The following is a 23183-nucleotide window of genomic DNA, read 5'->3' as shown; positions in this document are numbered from 1 at the left end:
CTAAGACAAGGATGTGTGTTGCCTCCTTGGTTGCTTAACATATATATTAAAACTGGTTTAATCAATTCTTGTAGTAACATTAGAGGAATTTATTGATTGTAGATTGGAATGCATGTGTATTTTTATATGCAGAAAATGCTGTGATGTTGGCTAAGAAATGAAATAATTTGCAATGAGTATTAAACAAATTGCATAAGAAAAAAGAAGTAAATTGTTGTAACATTAGAAATACATTGATTGAGAAAGTAAATTAATATAAATTCATATGGTATTGGTGTTGGAAATGGTGGACTGACATTTTTTTCTGTCAAACTCAAGATAAAAAATGGCAAGACCAGGAAGATGATGTGACCAAATGCACTCTAAATATATATGGCAAAAAGATAATGAAAATAGATGAAGATATGCACCTTGGTAAAATATTCACTGAAGATAACACAATGAATGCAGAACTTTTTAGAAAGTTAGTGAGTAGGATGTGATCTGTTGCAAGTAATTATATTTGATCAAAGAAGCAACAATATTAAAAATGCTTCTGCTGGCTTTGTTTTAATGAAATTGTAATTGGTTATGTCAGGACAAATACAAAAATTAAATGAAATGAAACTGGTTTAGGTTATTTAAAAAAAGATCATTTCAAGAATGAATGAATGATGAATGGAATATAGATATAAAAGAAAAACAAATGTAGAAAAAAGCATGTTAGTAGTAGTAGTAAAGTTGGAAGGGACCTTGGAGGTCATCTAGTCCAACCCCCTGCTCGGGCAGGAAACCCTACACCATTTCGGACAAGTGGCTGTCCAGTCTCTTCTTAAAAACTTCCAGTGTTGGAGCATTTACTGCTTCTGGAGGCAAGCTGTTCCACTGATTAATTGTTCTCACTGTCAGGAAGTTTCTCCTTAGTTCTAGGTTGCTTCTCTCCTTGATTAGTTTCCACCCGTTGCTTCTTGTTCTGCCTTCAGGTGCTTTGGAGAATAGCTTGACTCCCTCTTCTTTGTGGCAGCCCCTGAGATATTGGAATACTGTTGAAGTGGTTTAGTCATGCAAAGAAAGTGAATGAGGGTCAAGTAGCAGAAAAAAAATATGAAGGAAGAGGGCACTGAGAGGAGGACTGAACATCATTAAATAGAATTTATGAGATCCTAAGAATGAGAGACATGAGCATTTTAAAGGCAATGGGTAAAACACTATGGATATGGTGGAAATAGTTTGGAAGTATAGAAAGATATGGAGAAGTATAATGAATAATGTTGATATAAACTAAATTTGGTTATATTTTCTTTACTTTTTCTCCACTTTTGCTTTTATTTTGCTTACTATTTCTTCATTTTAGTGCTTCATGCTGTGAAAATAAAAAAAGCAATGGGCATGTGTATATGTTTAATATATTTGTATCCTACCATTCAACTAAAAATTGAAAGGAATGGAATGGAATAGAATAGAATAGAATAGAATAGAATAGAATAGAATAGAATAGAATAGAATAGAATAGAACAGAACAGAACAGAACAGAACAGAACAGAACAGAATAGAATAGAACAGAATAGAATAGAATAGAGACGTTGGAGGTCTTCTAGTCCAGCCCTCTGCTCAAGCAGAAGAACCTATACCATTTCAGATAAGTGACTGTCTAGTCTCACCTCCAGTGATAGAGTGCCCACAATTTCTGAATGCAAGCTGTTCCACTGGTTAATTGGTGCCCACATGGAAGTCTTTCCTTATTTAATCCTCACCATAAAAATCCAACAAAACAATATTGCTTGAGAAATAGTGGCTGTTTCAGTCACTTTGACAATAAAGTGCTGGTTTGAATCTCAGTCTCTCTAGCCAACTCCTTAATCTTCAGTCATATTGTTTCTCTGATTGCTTAATTTCCTCCTGTGCCAACTCTTCCTGCTACAATGGTCACAAAATGGAAGAGAAGCAGCTGAAGGTGGAACAGTCTGAAAGCAAAATATGGTTCTGCAGGATCTGGTAATCTAAAGATTATCATGTCTGCTTTATAACAAGTAACATGTGCTCAATATACAGAGCTGTAATTATTCCAAATTTTCTATTTCCAACCTGTTCTACTGGAAAATATTGCATCTCATCTTTTGTATGTAGCAAAAAATCTAAATGATTATAAAGGGAAATGGGGGAGATCATTCTTAAGATTCAAGGGGAAAAAACTCTGACCAAATCAACTATAGACTTAGCCAGGAGTTTCATCAAGGGAATAAAATAAAGCTTTAGCTGATAGGACCAATTTGGTGCTTGTCTCAGCAAGGAAATAAAATAGCCTTTTTCATGATTGACCTCCCTGGTAATATATATCACAGGAAATTATCAAAAACTTCATTAAAGATCTCTGGTTAGTAATAGAGTTGGGAAGAATCATTTTTAATGTATTTTAGTAAAATTTTCCTATAAGCAAACTTGCCTATACTGAATTCTTGGTATTATTGCAACTCCCAGCCCCCTACCCTTTATTTCATATTTGATTAATGTCATTTAATTATTTCCCCTGTGCTCATTTATCATGCTTAACCCAAAATTAGCTGGGTTTGTGTTCTGCCTTTCTTTCTCTCTGCTTATTGATGGGCTCATTAATCTGTAAAGATATGGGGGGGGGCAACTGTTGACATTCCATTTAATGAGTTTAATTGGGAAGTTGGCCAACTGACACCATTCCTTTTTTCAAATTGTATTTGTCATCTCTCTTGTTCCCTCCCACACACACTCCTCCATTTCTCTTGTCCATCTCCATATCATGCCATGTTTATGCTGTACTTTATTGTTACTTTTTCCTTTGATTCAGAGTAATAAAAATGAACCCTTCCTACTCAATAGAAAATCAAACACCAACATTATGGTCTCATTCAGACTCACTTCAACAATATTTAAAGGAATGGCATAATTTAGACAGAATACACAGAGAAGAATACCTCAAGGAGAGTCATATTAATCACCAAGGATGTATCCAAAACTAAAGAATACTTCAATAGGGTTGAGTGATTTATATGACAATTATGCTGTGAGTCAAAACATTTGAAGTGGTTCCAATATTTAATTTCGTTTTCAAGTGTATTTAGAGTATATAATTCATGCTTTGCAAAAAGCTCTTCGTGGGTCTAGGTTTCTAATAAAAATAAATAAAAGCTGAAAGCAGCAAAGGACATACCTCACTGGCAACAGAAGTAAGAAGATGAAGTTCAGCTGGTACAGCACAGGATGGCAGGGATGTCCAAGGGCAGGGCAGTGAGGATAAATTCACCTGGAACTGGGCTAGACAGCAACTAGCCTCTCGGGGAAAGGCAAGCAACCCCAGAGCTGTATGGTTCCTGGGTCCTCAGTAAGAGAAGAGACTACCTCCAACTCTCCCCACCCATCTATTTCCTCCCATCTCTACTCTTTTGGCCACCCTACCCAAGGTGGAGGGAGTTAGAAGCAACTTACCTTACTGAGGACCATGCCTGAAGTGGCTAAGATTGAGTGGGTACTCATTTAAACAACCTGTGATTCTTAGTGAATGTTAACAGTGTAGGCAATGACATCTCAGTTTATGACCTTCTCATCTAGCAATGGAAATTCTGTATTCAATTGTCATAATTCAAGAAGCACTGGTAAATATTATTTAATCTAAGCAAGCTTCTTATTGCCCATTGACTAATTAGGCAACTTTCTTATCTTTTCCACTCCGTGATTACTGCTGCCCTAAACAATTCTACACAGCCATAGAAAGAAATCAGAAGTGAAACTGTCACTGCAGCACCCACAAAAAAAATTACATCTGTTTTTTTTAATGCAGAAAGCTGTTTACATTTAATTATTTTTATGAAGAACTTCAGGAAGAGAACAATGTAAGCTTTTTAGGTAGTCTTATATCACCTTATGCATATGTTTTCTCTCCATCAGACAAAATAGGAGAAGGAGAGGAAGATAGTAAAAGAAAGAGTATAAAAAGAATAGCAGAAAGAAAAGCCTCCAGAAGCAGAAGAACTTAAAGTTAACACATTTTTGCCAGCAGATGTTTTGCTTCAGGTTCCAAATCCAATAATTCTTGGCTTAGTTTAGAACAAACAGTGATAGAAATTGGGAAATTTACAGAGAAGCAAATAAGAGAATACCTGTTTGAATATTGTTCATATATCTTTAAAGTATCTTTGCTTTAAAAAAAATAAGCTTCTGTTTGCATAATCTCAAGTCTCATTGGAATTTAGAGAAAAGGTGTAATGCATTTCCCTCTTTTCATAATATGAAGATCAACACTGTCAGTCATTATTTGTCAATAAAATAGCTGATATCATGTTCATCCCAGAAATGTATTCATTCTATTATTTTCATTGTAAGCTTTTAATGATTAGTTAAAAAAAAAATCTCAGGGAGCTGACCCATGCAGTCCTGCCAGAATTCCTTGTCGGCATTGATCACAAAGATAAAAGTCAATTGGCACTAAGGAAGAAGAAGTTAAAAATAAATGAGTGGTTCAATTTATGTTGAAACATAATGGCTCTAAGTTAAGCTATATATATGAGGGCACATATAAGTGCGTGTACTGAGACAGTACAAAATTTTATATCAAGTTCAAAATGTTGAACAGTATTAAATAAATTTAAGAAAGTTATACAATACTTATGTATGTTTCACATAATTTCTATTTTGTATCTAAATATATTAAATATAGTTATTATAGAGGAACATCATGGGTCTGATTTATAAGCTAGACCCAACATATACACAAGGTTAAGTGAAAGTCATTTCTTAAAGCTAAAATGGGAAAGCAGTTAAGTCAGATTTTATTGATTTGATCATTTCAAGGCTGTCTTTAGAAATAATGACTCATGATAAAGCATAGATATCTAGATATTGGTGAATAACCAATTCCAGTATGCTTCATTTGTGGCTAATATCCCTTTCTCTTCCCTTCCTAGCAGGTAGGTAAGTGGTTGCTGCTGAGTAGGGGAGAAAGCAAGGGATTGCAAGAATGGCTGGGAAACTGCCATGGAATGTTCAAAATGAGCAACATGTGGCTGCAGCAGAAGCAGCCCAGCAATGCTGAAGCAGCCAGAATTTCCCAAATTTCATTTCCTCCAGAGTTAGGGGTCTTGAATTTTATATGCATTCTGTAAGTTAGCCATTTGAGGTACCTTGATTCAAAATTGTTGCCATGTAATGCATTGTTTGACATTTAAAGGTTATGGGATTAGAATTAGTAGTGTGTAGATAATGGGCGGTGGGAGAGACAAGAAAGGTAGAGTGACAGACAGCATAAACAATCAAGAAGACAAAGATTCCTCACTCCATAGCCCTCATTTACATTTTTTATTGTATGTTTCATGAATCTGAGTAAATGCTTTATATGAGAAAAAAACATGAAAATAATATTTCTGGCCCAGATTCCTAGATAATAATAATTTATTACACCAACATGACACCTGTTTTTGACTAATGGTGCACCATTTTGAAGTAGAAATGAAGTGCAACCACATGCAGAAGCCAATCCTACTTATATTCAAGGTAAAAGTCATAGTTGATATTGTAAAACATAAAGAAGCATTTAAACTTTAGGCATTTATGACACTCACTCAGAAGAACTTACAAATTCTAAGATAGGTGTCATTATCATAACCTTTAACTGTAAAAAAGTGAATGCATAAAGTGCTATTACATAAAATGATATTTTAGTGTTTAATATCCTCCTGGTTATTTAAGCAAAAATAAATAAGACAATTTACATTTCTGTGGTCCATTCCCTACTTTATTTGGAATGGATAATTCACTTGAATTTGGTCCAACAAGGTCAAGATTTTTCATTACTCCCTCACCTTCAAGAACTTTTTCTTATTTATTCAAGATCTCTGGTCAATCCTAATTTTTTCAAAGTAAATATTTGTAACTTTAGCTAAGATCTATTTGGTGGGGATGGATGAGGTGGAATTAACTTTTTGTGAGACAGCTAAAATTTCATTAATTGCATCCTTGTGGGATTTCATTTTATATCCTGAGAAAAAAGTATTTCATCAAGGAAAGAGTGTTTGATCGAACAATATAGTTAAACATTATAAGCCAAAACATTCATATTTAAATTAATTAAGTATAATTTACTGAATGTCAATATCATTATCAACTGCTATTGTGAAAACCTACACACTTCCTGGAAGTAAATCTGATTGACCATGGGTTTTTTTTTTTTAGCTAAACTTAAAAAGGGTTGCATTGTATCATACATCAAAAATTAGCTAAACTGAGAGGTCACTCATTTGTAATGTACTTTGTCTCCAATATGGTCTTTGCAATTAAATGGTTGATTTATGTGAATAGATGTGATTTGATTCATTGCAATCAAATCAGATATTTCAGATAAAAATTATCTTGTGGGTTCCAGGACTTACTTTTATTGTATAAATACAATTGATTGATCAGTGACAGCTAGAGAACTATGGAACTTCAACGATTTGTAATGCTCTATCACTTTAATTACAAGAAAAGAGTTGAATCTGACAATTGTCAACAGTCTGTTAAGGATTACAAGCAAATGTTTATATAAGGTATCACTTTGAAAAACTTCTGAATTGGATAGAACAAAATAATATATTGATGGAGGAACTGGATGTATTAAATGAGAGAGAGGATATAGACTAATGTCAAGTTTTACTATATCAGCTAAGAAATATTCTAGTGCCCCAAGAGTCTCTTTATATTTTCAGGGCCTTAAAAATGTCATTTAATTTTAGAGGCAGGTTATGGAAGAAACTATAAGAATCCTACATTGATAGGTGGTTATTGTTTCTAATTAAATTGAGGCATAATAGCACCCCTATTGTACATTATATATTAAACTGCCAAAGTGATAATTTGTGTGAATGAAGCTTTGAATGATGTTTGTCCGTAAAGCTGTATCACAAAGCAAATATGGTCCTCTTGCTTTTTAATACTTTACTGCTGGCCCATTTTTGAGATGCCAATTTCTCTGCACATTCTGTGACAGTTTCAGGACTAGAATCTCTGTGCATATCACAACTTTGCAACTTCCTTCAAAGAGTTTCCTTGAAGAGTATGTGCTGAGAGTCTTCCAGACGGTATAGCTTCAAAGATGCCCACTGAAACCACTCAGCTTGAAAGCAGGTGACCATAGAGTAGGATGCTGAGGGGTGTAGAACTGAAGAATGTAGTACCCAGCCAGCTCTGGTGGAAAACTTCCAGACTGGGCAACTGTTGCAAATGCTGCAACATGCAGTTTCCTTGGTCTATACATGTTAAAATTCTTCTAGACTAGACAGGTCTACAAAATATCCTCAATATAATCAGCCCAAAAGTACTCTAACCAATGTGTGTGGGGGGAGGGAGGAGAAGGATGAAAGGATCTTTTTTCTGCAGTGCTAGAATGCAGCCATTGGAGTTTTTCAAAACTGAACGGATCCAAGAAAGATTTCAGCCAATTCCATAGGTTGCTGAGGAGTGTACTACCCAGATAATACTCAGGATGAATGGATTCAGCAAACACTGCAGGGATTGCCCACAGTGTGTTCTGAAGAAACTTAGATTTAACTCCTTGATCATAACATGCTGGAAATCTCACAGAATGAACAACTTCATCAAACATTGAAGGTAATTCCCAGGAGAACTTTAATGAGTATCAAAGGACAACACTAAAACAGATCTTTCTTTCTTTCTCTTTCTTTCTTTCTTTCTTTCTTTCTTTCTTTCTTTCTTTCTTTCTTTCTTTCTTTCTTTCTTTCTTTCTTTCTTTCCCATGTTTCCATATCATCCCCAACTTGACAAATATTTGAAACCACCTAAGTGGTTTCACTGAGATGAATTAAATGGTCTTCTTATTTTGGAGAAATAAATCAGTTCAATTTTATCTAAATCTATTTTGTGTTCCTCAGGTCCCTTAGATGTAATAATTATCTCAAAAGCTTGATTGATCAGATTCCTACTAAAAAAAAGGTCAAGCTAGATTGCATATTAGCTTTCTTCTTGTTTAATATTTATGTTAACTTTGTGGCACAATCCTTAACCAATACTGTAAAGAGCTTTATTCTTTTATGCTGACCATAAGAAACTTGAACTATGGTCACATTTCTGTAGACTGATGATATGGCAATCTTTTTGACAGGTTTGATAGATTTATAAGAGGGCTTCATATTTTTCCTTTTATTATGTTGTGGAAAGCCTAACCATAAATTATGGAAAAATAAAGCTTCTCTTTTTCAAAGAGAAGTAGGTGAGAGATTAATGGAAATTACATAGAATAGTCCAAGACCTTTAAATATCTTGGGATCATCTTCCATGCTTTAGGCACCTGGAATATGAAGGGAAAATCAGCAGCACAAAAAGAAGTAAAGATATTCCCCCCTCTCTCTCTCCTTCCCTCCCTCCCTCCCTCCCTCCCTCCTTCTTTATCTCTCTCTGAGAGGCAGTGATTTCAAACTCAATACACATAATGTATTCAAAGCTAACTTAATTCTTTTATACCTTTTCATTGTTCAGTATGGATTGTATAAGAAACTTAGTAAGACCTATCTTCAGGATCAAGAGCTGAACTGACCCATTAAAGCCAAGTGGAAATGGCTGGACCCCAAATACAGTGTCTTTCTATTAATGAAAGGTAAGTTTGATAAAAGTTGATTCAGTCATTCATCATTCAAAGGCTACTTTGCTTAATTAGGAAGTTGCATAAAAAGTGTTACCCATGTACTTAATGTCTTTACTGATATTTCCATTTAGAAAGGAATGAAAGAGGCTGCATTCTGGCCTTTCTTGTCCTTAATATTTATGAAAAGTCTACGGACATCATATTTGCCAAAGCAAATATGCTAAATTTGGCATGAATAAATTAAAATCTATTTCTGACAGGGGCATATTAGGCTTCTTTCATACTAAAGGAAAGCAGGCAAGAATACACCTGGTACCACAAAATTCTTTAACACTGTGACTTCCCAAAATTGAACTTTACTCATTCTATCCTTTTAACTGCTTCCATAAAGAGTGGCAGAGTGAGACCAACTCAATGCCAGGGAAATGTCTATTTCAAAGAGCATATAATAACTGTTTTTTTCAGTCCATATTCATAAAAGCGCTATTCCAAATATCTTGCTGTATATGAAATACAACACTTTATTTAAAAGCTGGAATGATCCCACTGGAATATAGGGAGAGTCTTCATATGCTATGTCTGTTTCAAGCTTTGATAAAGCCCTTGACCATCATGATCCTTCTAGTTATTATTACTTCTTTCTGGAAAACCAAGATCCAGAAGGATCATGTCAGTGAGGCCAGGATATACACAGGAAGCCTTCATATCAACTAATTAACTGTTCAATATTATCTGCTAAAAACTGTTTCCTTAGTTTGCTTTAATGTCTTACCCTCTGAATATTGAAGTGAAATTATACAGTAGTGGCCAAAATTGTGGAAACATTTTGAGAAAAGTGTATTTTTGAGGTTTGATGTCTAATAACACCACTTTTTTGGAGTAGTATCATACAATTATATATCAATGGAAAGATAATTTAATCAAGAATGTAACGCAACATAGTTTGTTCAATTATCTATACTATATTCTATGAAAAGTTATAGCCAAATAACCAGAAAAAGGAAGCACAACTTGCTTAGGTTGATATCAAGTAGCTTTCCTTCATATGATTGTAGTCAATGAGCAGGAGTGTTTAGGGAGCCAGTCAGGTGCCATCTTGTTTTGGCAATGAGCCAATCAGATCACAGTAGGATTCAGTTATTGATATCATGTATTGAAGCTGAGAGGAGGACATTTGTCAGTGTGTTATGTGATCGCTATCAAGTTGGTTCATTTAGTGAGCTTATAAAACATAATAAAATTAAAGTAATGGTGCAAAGAGTTGACTGGTTGCCCAGAAAGCGATGTAAAATAGTATTAGTAAGTGAACAAGGCTACAGTTATGAAGAAATTAGAAGAAAAATTGGTGGAAACTTAACCAAAGATGGCATTTCTACTGTACACTTTTCTGAAAAGGTTTCCACAATTTTGGCCACTATTGTAACAATATTCCTTTTGAAGAGCAAACCTTTCCGAATGAGCTTTCAAAAGAACTACAATTCTAGCCCACATGCTCTTTGCATCCTACCCTCATAACTTTGCTTGCTATGAGTTTAAGCTCTTCTATGATGAATTGCATGATCTCCTTCAGCTGCCACTGCTTTACAAAGGAAAACATTCTTCTGAATTTAAAATCTTATAAATATGCAAACTATTTTTATGATTTCTATGCTATCTATTTCTGTTACATCTCACTGGTCAGAACCATAACAAAGTATACACACACATATATACATATCTATCCACTTAGTAGTTTAACAATTTAATATTTTAGTATTTTATTCACAAAGTAGTTTTATAATTTAGTTTTACTATTCCACTACTTGTACTTATAGTATCTTGCAATTTGAAGCATTTTATTTCTATTAATATTATTAAATATTCTATTTAATATTAAATATTCTATTTAGAAATCTTATTTAGATATCTCTGTATCTAAATTTGAGCTGTGTAAAATTTTACAAATATATAAAATGCTAGTTAATGACTATAATATATACATTTTTACTCTGTAATAGTTCTTGAAATGTTTCCAACTCCTATACCTTTGTTCTGAATAAAAAGTATAGTAGGACTGGAAAAAAACTGTGAGTGATAGCTTTTCTATAATACTTGACATTTTAAAAATATTATAGTCTATATCATGCAAGGCAACATTGCTTGTTCTAAGATGTGTGCCAGTTATGTGGCTGGATTCAAGAAAGGGCACTCACATATATCATATGCATACTATTCCTTTTGAAGAAGATTGCTGGGAGATGTAAAGAAATCTTTAATAGTATTACTGGAAAAAAGGGGGATCAAGTGGCCAATGAAAAATTTAGATACCATATATGCCGGCGTACAAGGCGACCCGGTGTATAAGACGACCCCCGTCTTTATCACCGGGCTGCATTCCTAGAACGTCGTCTTATACGCTGGAAACTACCAGTATTTCCGGCGTATAAGACGACCCCCATCTTTGGCGCCGATTTCAGTGTTCGTGGAAGTCGCCTTATACGCCGGCATTTATGGTAATTTTTTACAGGCTTCCAAAGACTGCATCAAGACATGAATATTTCTTGAAAACTGCATAGTAATTGCAGGCAGTATATCTCTATAAAACTGTGGGTTGGCAATTTGTATATTAGAAACATCGATGCTGTAAAGTAATCTGTTCTCATCATGTGCTACTTGGATTCTTATAGCCTAATAGAGAGGGGAAATCTCTGGCCCTCCCGATATTTTTGGATGACACATGCCATAAACTCTGACTTTTAGTCATGCTGGCTAGATCTGATAGGAATTAAGCTCAACAATATCGGCAGGGGTGTGGATTATCTTCCTCTGTTCTTGTAGATGCCTTTGATCACCAAGGAACCTAGTTTCTTGCAGGTATGTGGACTTTTCTATCGAACGTACACTAACATTCCAAATTTATCCTCAATTTTTACTTAGATTCAAATAAAACGGAAGTTCTGTTTGAGTATAACCTTCTATAGTTTTCTTGTGAACCATACAAGCAAGGGGAGAACATACAGGCCTTTTTGGCATAGAAAGGTGAATGAGTTGTGTGAGTTTTGTAAGTTTTAAAATCTTCATCTGAACTTTTAATGTTCAAAACAGCAGATTACAAAAATATTCTGTAACAGTAGCTGAAAAACAATGATCAAAAATTTGATGCATTGCTTTTTTAAAAATAGCAGCAAAGATTTTGAGCCCCAAGCATTTTGTTTCTGATGAATGCCAACCAGTGCAAATGAAAGATTACCCTGTCAATTCTGTGCAAAGTGTCTGATATTTGTTGCTTAACTTCAGAATAAAAAATAGGACTTGTCTTTAGAAGGTTTTACCTATCCTCTAGAAATGATGACTGGGATTACGGTAGTTGAAGTTCAACATATGAAGGGGAACCACATGATGGAGAAAGCTGCTTTAGACAATCATGTGTTCTAAGTGTAAAGGAAAGTCCTAGAATACTTTGTTGAATTGCTTCTGTCATATCCTCATAGCTTGCTATTTCCAGAAAGAAATACTATGCAAATTCATAAGATCACTGCAAATAAAAAATCCATACACTCCATAAATAAACTGATCAAGGGCCAGCATGGCCAATACTGAAAAACTCTGAGATCTGTAGTTCAGCAACTGGAGGACAACCAATGTTTTACAGTGAGTTCGACATGGAAGGAGAACATATATAATGGATTATGGTTTTGATAGCATTCAAAGGGTTTACAATTTAAGGACATTAGTGCATTAAATACAGCTTTTTTTATAAAAGACATGATATTTGTATTTTGCCTTTTTTAAAAAAAATATTTATTATTAAATTTATTTATCTTTCCACAGGGACTTTTTTATATGCATGCTGCAATCTTTGAACTAATCTTTATTCTTATCAGTGTACATCACAACTTTTATGTTACATCCATTGGTTAGCCTTTTCTTCAGAAATTCATAGCAATTCATATAGGGAGTTTCAGTTCATGTTTCATACCATTAGAAAGCTGTGAAGTTAAATGTATTCAGGAAAAAAGCTAATATCGGTCAGTGAGTTTCCATAAGTGAGGATGGATCAACAACTGAATTCCAGTCTGCCCATGAAATAATGTTAACTTTCTTCTGTAAAAGAGCCATTTCAAGATGGTCCAATTTCTTCCTGAAAATAAATCTTCTGGAGCAGGAATCAATTCAAAATGTTCTGGAGCAAAAATTACAATTAAAACACTAAAAACAGCTTTCTGTTCAAAAAGACCTACAGTATTAGAGCATCCCTGGAATCAGTAGATTAGGAACTGTGATGACACAATGTTTAGAATGCAGTATTGCAAGCTAACTTTGTCCACAGTAATTTGATCCTGACTAGTTCAAGGTTGACTCAGTCTTCCATTCTTCCAAGGTTGGTAAAATGAGGACCCAGATTGTTTTGGACAATATGCTGACTTTGTAAACTCCTTAGAGAGGGCTGTAAAGCACTGTGAAGTAGTATATACGTCTAAGAGCTATTGCTACTGCTATTGCTAGATTAAGAGAAAAAATATTTTGAATATTCCTATTTATAATATCATTTTAAAAAACTGGATATATTTTATTTCATTTTCTGAATTTTACCTTTTCATCATATATATTTTATGTCATAATTATACTACAATCTATAATTAGGGAAGATGTAACCTGTATGCATCTGCTTTCCCCATATCTAGACAGCCTGTCAATTGAATAGTCACTGAATGTCTGTTTTTCTAAATGTAAAGATGGATGTCCTTTATATTTAACATTCTATTAGCTTGATATTTTATATTTAATAATACCTGAACAATAAAATTACTATAAATATATATTTATATTGTTTGGACAGTTATCAGGAGAGTATTGTCATAACCTTGAAAAAGAAATGAAAGAGCAATTAAATAAACATCATCTGAATAAGACAAAAGGGTCAGAAAGATGCTCAAGATATCTTCCCTGAATTCTTTTTAGTCTAAGGAGAAGCAGATGGAAAGGCTGGCAGGCTTTTAAAATTCTGTTAATATATCCTATAACAATAAAACACTATTCTAGTAGTCTTTGCAGTGTGTGTTTTCTAACCTGGCATAACTTAAAAAGACTGATCGTTACATTACCCACAACTAAAGAAAACATGGATGTAACAGGAAACATTTTTTTTTAAACATGGGAAAAGGGAAAACCAATAACAGTAGTGTAGCACATTCATTTTGCCATAAATTATCAATACAAATAAAATGGAGAAATAAAAATATTACATATATTGAGAGATAGATAACTTCATTCTTGATATTAAGATAAGCATTTTGAGAATATAATCGATATTTCTTTATTAGAAACATGAAAAACAACTGTGCTCTTATCACTTTTTGTCAATGAAGGTTTATTCTGTTTTGAAAATATGATCAATATTCTTGATTCTTTAATAAAGAGAATTTTCCCATAGTAATAAATTATTTCCCAGTTAGGTACCATTTTGATAACTGGGAGGTAATTCTCTCATAAAAAATATGCCAAGATGTGTAGACTTACCTGAATAAAGATATATTTATCCTGGACAACAAGTGAACTTGTATCAATGGAATGCAAAAAAGGTCCATTCCTAGTGGTCTCTGAACATTCTTGAATTCTACAAGTTATATAATGGGCATCTGTATGGGAAAGATAACCTTGTATGAAAAAAATGTTGATCAACAGTTCGTTATACATTAAGAAAAGCAAATGGCCAACTTTGTATTCTATATATTCTCAGGTTAGCCATGCCATCCTATTGCGTATTTCTGAAATTCCTGTTTTTTTTTCTTCTACTTTTAATCTCCCAATTAGGTATTAGGTGAGCAATACATCCATAACATTTTTTAAAAAATTCACCTTTGGGTGAAGGTGAAAAGTAAATTCCCCACTCTTTTTTTAATTAAAAAGTCTTACTGAAATTTTGTTGGATAAGGCCTGGGAATAGACGTAGGATTAATATGCTTTAACAGGTAAATGAGGTGGGAAGAGATACTTTTTTCCTCTTCACTGAACAGTGAGAGATTTTGGCATACTTAAGCATAAGCATCTTATTTAAATATTTTTACCTATCTGAATTTACAGGAATTATAAAGTGCTCCAAAACAGCCTAACAAATTCCAGAATGTAATCTGTCTTCTGATGCCACTTTAAGCAAGGCAAAATACTTTACTATGTCCACTGTATTCATCTGGTAAAACCTGTTATTTATGATAGTTTAACAGGATTTCATTCTGTCTGATCGTCCCCAAAGTCCAATGGGAGCAAAGTGCCCAATTTATTCACATCAACATTTTAGGTGTATTTCATTTCAATTCCTATTCCTAATCATTCAGGATTTTGTTTTGTCATCAGTTAAAATACAGTGCAATAGTTCAAAGCAATTCATGTTTTTGCATGTATTTCATTCATGCTGAATATCCAAACCTTATCTACAAAAGCAAAAATTATATCTACAGTCTTTCACTATTCATTCTTTAAGTACAGAGACTTTCTATCTTCTAGTAAACAAATAATTCTAATTCTATCTATACATTGTAGTACTGATCAAAAGATACTGTAGCAAGATTTAAGACCGACTCTTCATTAGTCTAAAATGCTAATGATAAACATATTTTTAAATTGTATTAGTTGTCAGCAAAGTTTGTTGAGCTCAACTATGCAAATTATTTTTTTCCTGAGGAATCTAGCGACATAGTCATAAAAGATTGAGCAGCAAACATACACAATTCAATTACTGGATTAAAAACAAATACATTTAAAAATCATTCTTCTTGGATATTTTGATGGTCAGACTATAAAGCAAAGTGTCATTACAAATACATAGCAATTAAAATCTATTTTTTTCTTGATCTTATAAGAATTAGGCATTACAGATTGACCCAGACTGGGATCCTATTAAAAGATAACTAATAACTAAATGTTCAATCAGTGTAATAGAGCCTGGGATAAATTTACTGATTTATATATCAGTATATACATACATACATACATACATACATACATACATACATACATACATAATCACTCCAGCAATATAATACCTATTTATTTGCTGGAGTGATCTGTGTGTATGTATGTACGTACTGATTTATAACTGATATAACTGATAGATTATGAATAACATATAGACATTTCCATAAATTCTACATACAAGAAATTACCTATTTAATGCCTAATAGGTAATTTCTTGTATCTAGAATCTATGGAAATATCCACCATACGTTATTCATAATCTATTAGTTATGATATAAAAATTTGCTTAGCACAGTTTATGAAAACTGACTCAAAAATTTAAGCACTGAACTGAGAGATTGGATTGAATTTGGATTTGTTATCAATAATATATGGAAATATTTGTATTGCATAAGAAATGTATCATTCTGATATATTTTCACTAATAAACTAATATATTCCAAAAGGATACCTCCTTAGGTTTCACAGGGACACAGGAAAAGTTCTATTTCCTCAGTCTTCTCTTTCATTTTTTTCCTCATTTAAGCTTACCGCCTTATCTCATCTATTCATTCAGGAATACATACCGTACCTGCATTTACTTTATAAATATAGCATAATGAAACAGCATGAAAACACCCTTTAAACATGCATGCATCTAGCTACAGTCATAAAAGCAATTTGGCATCCACTTCCTAGTGCAAATGCAACATGTGGGTCTGCACGAAATAACAAATGAAAGAATAAAAGTGGACATGTCTAATAAATAATCAAATTTAATAAGGAAATGAAAGGAGGCATTTCCTGGAGATCAGAATCCATGAAGCAGCTAAGAACCATTTTGTCAAACAAAGAAGCAGAAAAGAAATCAGCTCTTAACCAGCAACGAGCCACATTTTTTCTCTCCCAACATAAAGAGACCATTACAGCAATGGGAATGATGTTTTGATCTCTATGATTAAAAAAGAAAATCTTGCAAAGAGACATATGTTGAAGGCAGCTGATATATTAAATAATTATTGAAATAAAGTATTAAATTGTTTTATAAGAGAGAAATATAAGTGTTATTAGGAAAGCAAAGTTAAATACTATATAAAGATTAAAAAAACAGATTCCATTAAGTAAGCAGGATTTCCTGCTTTATATTTTATATTTATATTATTTAATCACATCCTACCTACATTGCAGAGACATTCAATTCAAGATTTGACATTATCAGAAAGTTGCCATCTTTCTGTGCAATCCAACCTATCTGAAAGGTATGTTGTTATATGGATAAAATAAGGTTACATGTTCAGACGTTTGAGCTACTAAAGAAAAGGTAGGATATAAATATAATGTATTGTAAAGAAGAGCCGTATTTGTCTATGGTAACAAAAATCAGAAGGCATCTGGTAGCACCTTTTCCATTTAGCAAATTTTATCAAAAGACATAAGCATCCACAAGGTGCAGCTCATGTCATAAAATGCATAGAGTGATTTGACTGATATAGACTTAAACTAGGAAGAGACAGGGTGTGTGAAAGGAAGAGTAAGAAAGATTGATTATGCAGACACAGGTTACGTGTGAGACAAATTATAAATACCTCCCAAGTTAACAATTATAATATGTTAGAAAGCCACTGTGGGTTTTTTTTATTTGTTTTGAGACCCTCTGAGATTATCTGGTCCTTTTTGATTGTGAGTTCAACAATTTATCTCTCAATAGTGCTATTAAAAACTCAGTTTTCCAAAACAATCACTTTGAGATAGTCCACAGAGTATCCTGAAAGTTTGAAATGATCTGATATTACTTTGTCCTTGTTCTGAGTCCTCATGTCAAGCTTCTATCCATTACTTTTTTTGCACAATTTTTTTCCTATTTGTCCTATGTAGAATTCAAAGAACAATACTGGAAGATGATGATATTTATTCCATTAGAGGTAGAAAGGTGAAGATACCTATAATCTTTGTATACTTGCTAATCCCTGTGATTGAGTTGTTGATGTCGATATGTGGACAAAAGAGACATTTGAGATTTTGGAGTGTCTGATTCTCATATTGGCATAAATGTGTAGGTTGTTTGTTGTTGCTTGTGAGAATCTGGCTCAGGTTGGTTGGTGGTTCTTTGGATACAAGTAGAGGTTTGCCTCCAAGTGCCTGAGGAAATGTAATGTTATTGTCCAATAAGTTTTGTAGCTTATTAGTAATATGTTTGAATGTTTTAAGCTGTCAACTGTCTGTAACTAACAACCAGAAGTATTATATTCTTCACCTATAATGTGCATGTAAGCTTAATACTTATGATGGATTGATGATGGTTGTATGTTTTCATTTTGTTATGTATCTTGCCCACCCCCTGGGGAACTTCATAATGGGTCTTTCCATCACAACATAAACAACATTCTCCTTCCATTAAGAGTTGACATTCTATTGATTTGCTAATAGTTTTATTTTGATTTTATCTGTTACATTCATTATTATTAATGATCTTATTTGCTTTTTATATTTATTATGTTATTGCTTTATAGTTTTATATGATTGTCTTCTATTATAATTGATAGTCAATCAATTTTTAAGAGGCAAGGTAGTTCACCTTTCCCAGTGTGAAATATAGCTCTGACTGCAGGTTAGTTATCTTTACCCAGCAGCTTAAAGCAGCATCATTCAGGAAGCGCACTTTCCCTCCTGTTTGTCCAGAAAGCAAACACCTAATTATTTCTCCCTCTACTCCTAAGGTCAGGGTAGTGTTAATAAAAAGGCTGAATTTGCAATCACATTTAACTTCCCTTTTGGCTAATTCAAAATGGAATTTCATAGATCTGAGAAGTGCTAAAGTGTCAGGCCAGGCACAGCAAACCACAGAACAGCAAAGCAAAGGGAGGAGAAAGCTAAACTAGACAGACCAGGGAGAGGCAACTGCAGGAAATAATAGATAACTCTTGCTGCAACAGGTATACCTCTACTCATGGGAAACTCTGTAGCCATGGACCTACTCTAGCAACCTCCTAAGGAATCGGATAGAACTCTTGTACACTTCATAGAAAGAAGAAGGAAAGGTTGTGTATAATAAGTGGGCATGAGCCCTTAAATGATTCAGCAAAGAATTATTGGCACAAGACATCTTTTTGCTCAATCTTCAGTTTCTAAAAGGAACATTTCTAGATCTTGAGAAGCTCATTTCATAGGTTATATACTTCTGTAAGAACTTAAGCTAGATCTTCAATAAAAAAAACTGGTAAAATAAAATAATTTTATATGCCTTTCTCAGAAACATAGCTAAATGAATGGATTGCAAACTCCTCTGAACTGCCTTACTAATATAGCTTCCTGAATTGGGAAATATGAGATTAATAACTTCTCTTTTCAATTGATGGGACTGCTAGGAGGGCCATTGATGACCTGCCAAAGAGTTGTTTGATTTCTTGGAACAACCTGTGATTTGTTCTTCATTAGTATCTAGTATCCAGTTTCTAGCTGAACCAATCCACCAGTGTATTGTGGATTCTCTGACAAGTTCTTCTTTTCTCTTTGATCCTTTGTAGGAGTTTACTTCCTCTTTCATCACTGATTCAACTAATATATATTTCTTCCTTGATTTGACTTGGTAGTTGTCTTGTATTTTAGGCAGGAGAACATGCCAGACTTTTAGGAGCATCTGGGTCTTGATAAGAGACCACAACTTACTACTCGATAAGATAAAAAATGTGGGTTAGACAGCATTACCACCAGATGGATTCATAGCTGGCTGACCAGCCATACTCAGTGTGTGGTCATCAATGGAACTGCATCTACATGGAGAGAAGTGTGTAGTGGGGTGCCCTAGTGCTCTTCAACATCTTCATTAATGATTTGGATGTGGGGATAGATGGGAAACTCATCAAATTTGCACATGACACCAAACTGGCACGAATAGTCAACTTTCCAGAAGATAGGCTTAATACACAGAAGGATCTTGACAGACTTGAACATTGGGTGCTACTAACAAAATGAAATTCAATGGTGAAAAAGTAAGATTCTACATTTAGGCAAGAAAAAACAAATGCACAGGTACAGTATAAGTAGTACCTTGCTCAATAGTAGTAACTGTGAGTGGGATCTTGGAATCCTAGTGGACAATCACTTAAATATAAGACATCAGTGTGCTACAGCTGCCAAAAAAGCCATCACAGTGCTAGACTGCATTAATAGAGGGATAGAATCAAGATGATGTGATGTGTTAATACTACTTTATAACAACTTGGTAGGGCCACACTTGGAATATTGTATCCAGTTTTGGTCACCATGATCTAAAAAAAGATGTTGAGATTCTAGAAAAAGTACAGAGGAGAGCAACAAAGATGATTAGAGGACTGGAGGCTAAAACATATAAGGAATGGTTGCTGGAATTGGGTATGTCTAGTTTAATGAAGAGAAGGACGTGGAGTGACATGATAGCAGTGTTTCAATATCTCAGGGGTTGCCACAAAGAAGAGGGAGTCAAACTATTTTCCAAAGCATCTGAAGGCAGAAGAAGAAGCAATAGATGGAAACTAACCAAAGAGAGAAGCAACCTAGAACTAAGGAGAAATTTCCTGATAGTTAGATCAATTAATCAGTGGAACAATTTGCCTTTAGAAGTTGTGAATGCTCCAACTGGAAGTGTTTAAGAAGAACTGGACAACCATTTGTCTGAAATGGTATAGGATTTGCGCCTGAACAGGGGGTTGGATTAGAAGACCTTCAAGGTCCCTCCTAACTATTGTTATTATAATTATTATTATTGTTGTTGTTGTTGTTATGCTAGTCATTCTGCATTTAATGCCAGAAGGTTTATGCTGCCTTAGGCTTTGTCTTCTATTAAGAGTCCTAAATTTGAAATAAATCTCATTTGTCCTAAAGTTGTTATCTGTATGAATTGAACTAGATGAAAGGCCACATCTTAGATAGAAGTTCCAGAATCTGCAAATTAAAGGAAATACTCACCTCCCCTGGTATCATCAAGCATCTTCAGGATATTGGCACTATTAGATTTTGGAAGAGCAACAGACAGGATGAAGCAGGAATAAAATCAATAGAAGACACAGATCATGGACTTGAAGGACAGAGGAAGCTGCTATCAATAAATTTTTCAGAGATGTACTGCTTGTGTCCATTACAAGAAACTAATTTGAGTAAAATCTTAGACAGGTCCCTCTCTATTTTATATGAAAATAAAGTGAGGGAGGAGAGAAGCATATTCAGATTTGGAAGATTAATATACTTAGTCTAAACCTAACAATAAAATTAGTCACAGTAATAGTAGTTCTGATCTATATTGCATTGTAACATTTTTTGGGGTGGGGATGGGGGTCTGGTTGACTTTATAAGGCTGTCAGAATCTCACCCATTACACTAAGTTTATGCAAGCAATTGGCCTTGAGACTGGGAAGATACATGGTGTCCAGATATATGAGCAACTGTAGTGATATGTGGGAAAGATTTGAAGCTGGATAGTGGGTGGGGCAAGAGGATCGGAAGGAACCTTCCCTAGTTTCTTGTAAAGGAGATGGTGAGAGAATTGTACTTTCAGATTTGCCAGGTTCTATTAATGCAGCTTTATAAATAAAAGGGAATTATCTTTTTTGGTTGTATTTTCTATTTGGTCAACCTGGTAAAGCTGACAGAAAAACATATAAGATTAGATGCTGAAGAGTGACTTTTCTTTCTTTGGGCAGGAAAATCAGACCTGTTTTGGAGTCCAGAATGGCAATATGACTTAAACGATTAAGCTTTAATTAAAAAACCCAAGGTCTACATTTTTAATCTAGGATCCTGTTTGATTGAAGTAGATCTAATTAACTGGTCATCCAGTCAAGGATTCACATGAATTCTTTAGGATATGAAATGGCTATCACAATAACCTTCATATATTTTCTGGAAGCAGACAAAACTTATCGAATCCTTGGCAGAATTGAAAGACTTATGAGCAAGACAGGACCAGAAATAGGATATTGCCTGTCTGAGGAGGCAACATTGGAATGTTTTCTAATCAGAGCAAATGTCATAGTACAATAATCCTGCTCTGTTCTTGAAAAATACATATGTTGTATTAATGAAATTATGAGCCAATAAAGATACTAGGGAAAATTCCAGTACCTCTAATGGAAAATAAAAATTACTGGGCGAGATAAAATAATCTTGTCCCTAATGTTTGGATGCCATTCAAATGTCTTTTAAGTTTTTAGATTATTTAATTATCTGCTTCAACCCTTGTCACTCTTAACATAACATCAGAGGGAAATACAAGAAGGCACAATGATGTATGTATTATTTAAGATGACATAAATAATACATTGATTATTACAAAGAAAATATATTCTGCTATGAGATAAGAACTTTAATTCTATTTATTTTGAAAAACGGGGAGAAAAAGAACTTTTAGCAATCCTATGAGGGGCACCCAAGATTTTGGTTAAAGCATTTTCATTCAATAATTCTTTGCCAGTTTGGAAACAGCTTTGGACATGAGCAATGTTGAATAGCTGGGCTGATTCATTTCCAGATCATGTATTACTATATGTAGTGGAAACCTTCTGTTTTTGTACACTTAATTTCCAATGTTTTCATCATATTTGTTTTTGAATCTGGTTCATTTTCTCTGAGCTTTTCTCAAATCATGTTGCTCAGACTCAGGTTTGTCTTCCTCTTTTTGTAAGGAGACGCAGTGAGGGAATTTTTATGCTGCAAGATATGCAAATGTTGAAGATAAAGCAGTGATTTTTGCTCTTTTTCTCAGCATAACCCAAATAGTCAGCTTAAAACCACAATGTCGCATCATACATTTTTTGGAATATAACCAGTAAGAGACTTGAATGTTAGCTTCACTGATACATGAGATACTTGAAGGTTTTGCTTTTTAATGTAAATTAGTCTAATTAAATTATTTTTTGTATCTTGGGAGATTGTTTTCTGTCTGTTCAGTTGTGTCCAATTTTTTAAAAAAATTATTTCCATTTTCTCAATAAGGTTTTTCAGAAGTGCTCCTAGGCTGAAAGTGAGTGGCCCAGGTTTGCACAGCTGGCTTTGTGCCTAAGGTGGGATTAAATCTCAGAATCTCATGGTTTTTAGAATGTTGTCTTAACCACTATATTTCTTTAATAAAGAATAAAGGTTATAACGATAAATATTAAAAAGATTCAATCTGGGTCGGTCACCAGGACCCATCCTCAAGGAACTTCTCTCTCACCAGAAGGTGTCTAACAACTCAGAGACATTCCCTGAGGATGGGCTTCAACATAAGTCTGAAAGCTCAGAAGACTAAACCTCTGGTCCCAATGACTGACCCAGATTGGATCTTGTAACATTATCCTGGAATGTGTATGTTTGCCGTCCTCTGTGAGAAGTATTAAAGTTAAATGTTAAATGTGAATATAGACGGAATATAAAAGTGACTAACCAGTACAAAATAAATATCTCAAAATAATTTGAAGATAGAGGCATGAATGAATGAGGATGCAATTGGAAAACAAATAAGAAAGAAGAATGAATTTTCCAACAGGAAGATTCTTTTTTTTAAAATCATGACTATAAACATCGATGAAATTTCAAAAGAGAGTTCTGAGAAGTTTATAGGATACAATTTGTATATAAATATGGTCTCCAAGTATGGAAATGTATGGAAAATAGTGTTTGCATAAAGTAGATTTGTTTTCACTGTTTATTTTTGCCT

General features: G+C 33.9%; 1 protein-coding gene across 1 annotated transcript in view; it reads right to left on the bottom strand.

The window, feature by feature from the left end:
* LOC120304818 (VPS10 domain-containing receptor SorCS3-like) overlaps positions 1-23183 on the bottom strand; it is a 319187-nt gene that overhangs the window by 102324 nt on the left and 193680 nt on the right. The window contains exon 6 of the mRNA XM_039335790.1: positions 14081-14199. Within this exon, the coding sequence (XP_039191724.1) occupies positions 14081-14199 (119 nt within the window). The remainder of the gene's footprint in view (positions 1-14080; positions 14200-23183) is intronic.

Source organism: Crotalus tigris, unplaced genomic scaffold (assembly GCF_016545835.1).
Source record: "Crotalus tigris isolate CLP2741 ecotype Arizona unplaced genomic scaffold, ASM1654583v1 scf7180000017659.2616968, whole genome shotgun sequence".
NCBI classification, from domain to species: domain Eukaryota; kingdom Metazoa; phylum Chordata; class Lepidosauria; order Squamata; family Viperidae; genus Crotalus; species Crotalus tigris.
Note: the sequence above shows the minus strand (reverse complement) of the source record. Positions and strands in the feature narration are given on the sequence as shown.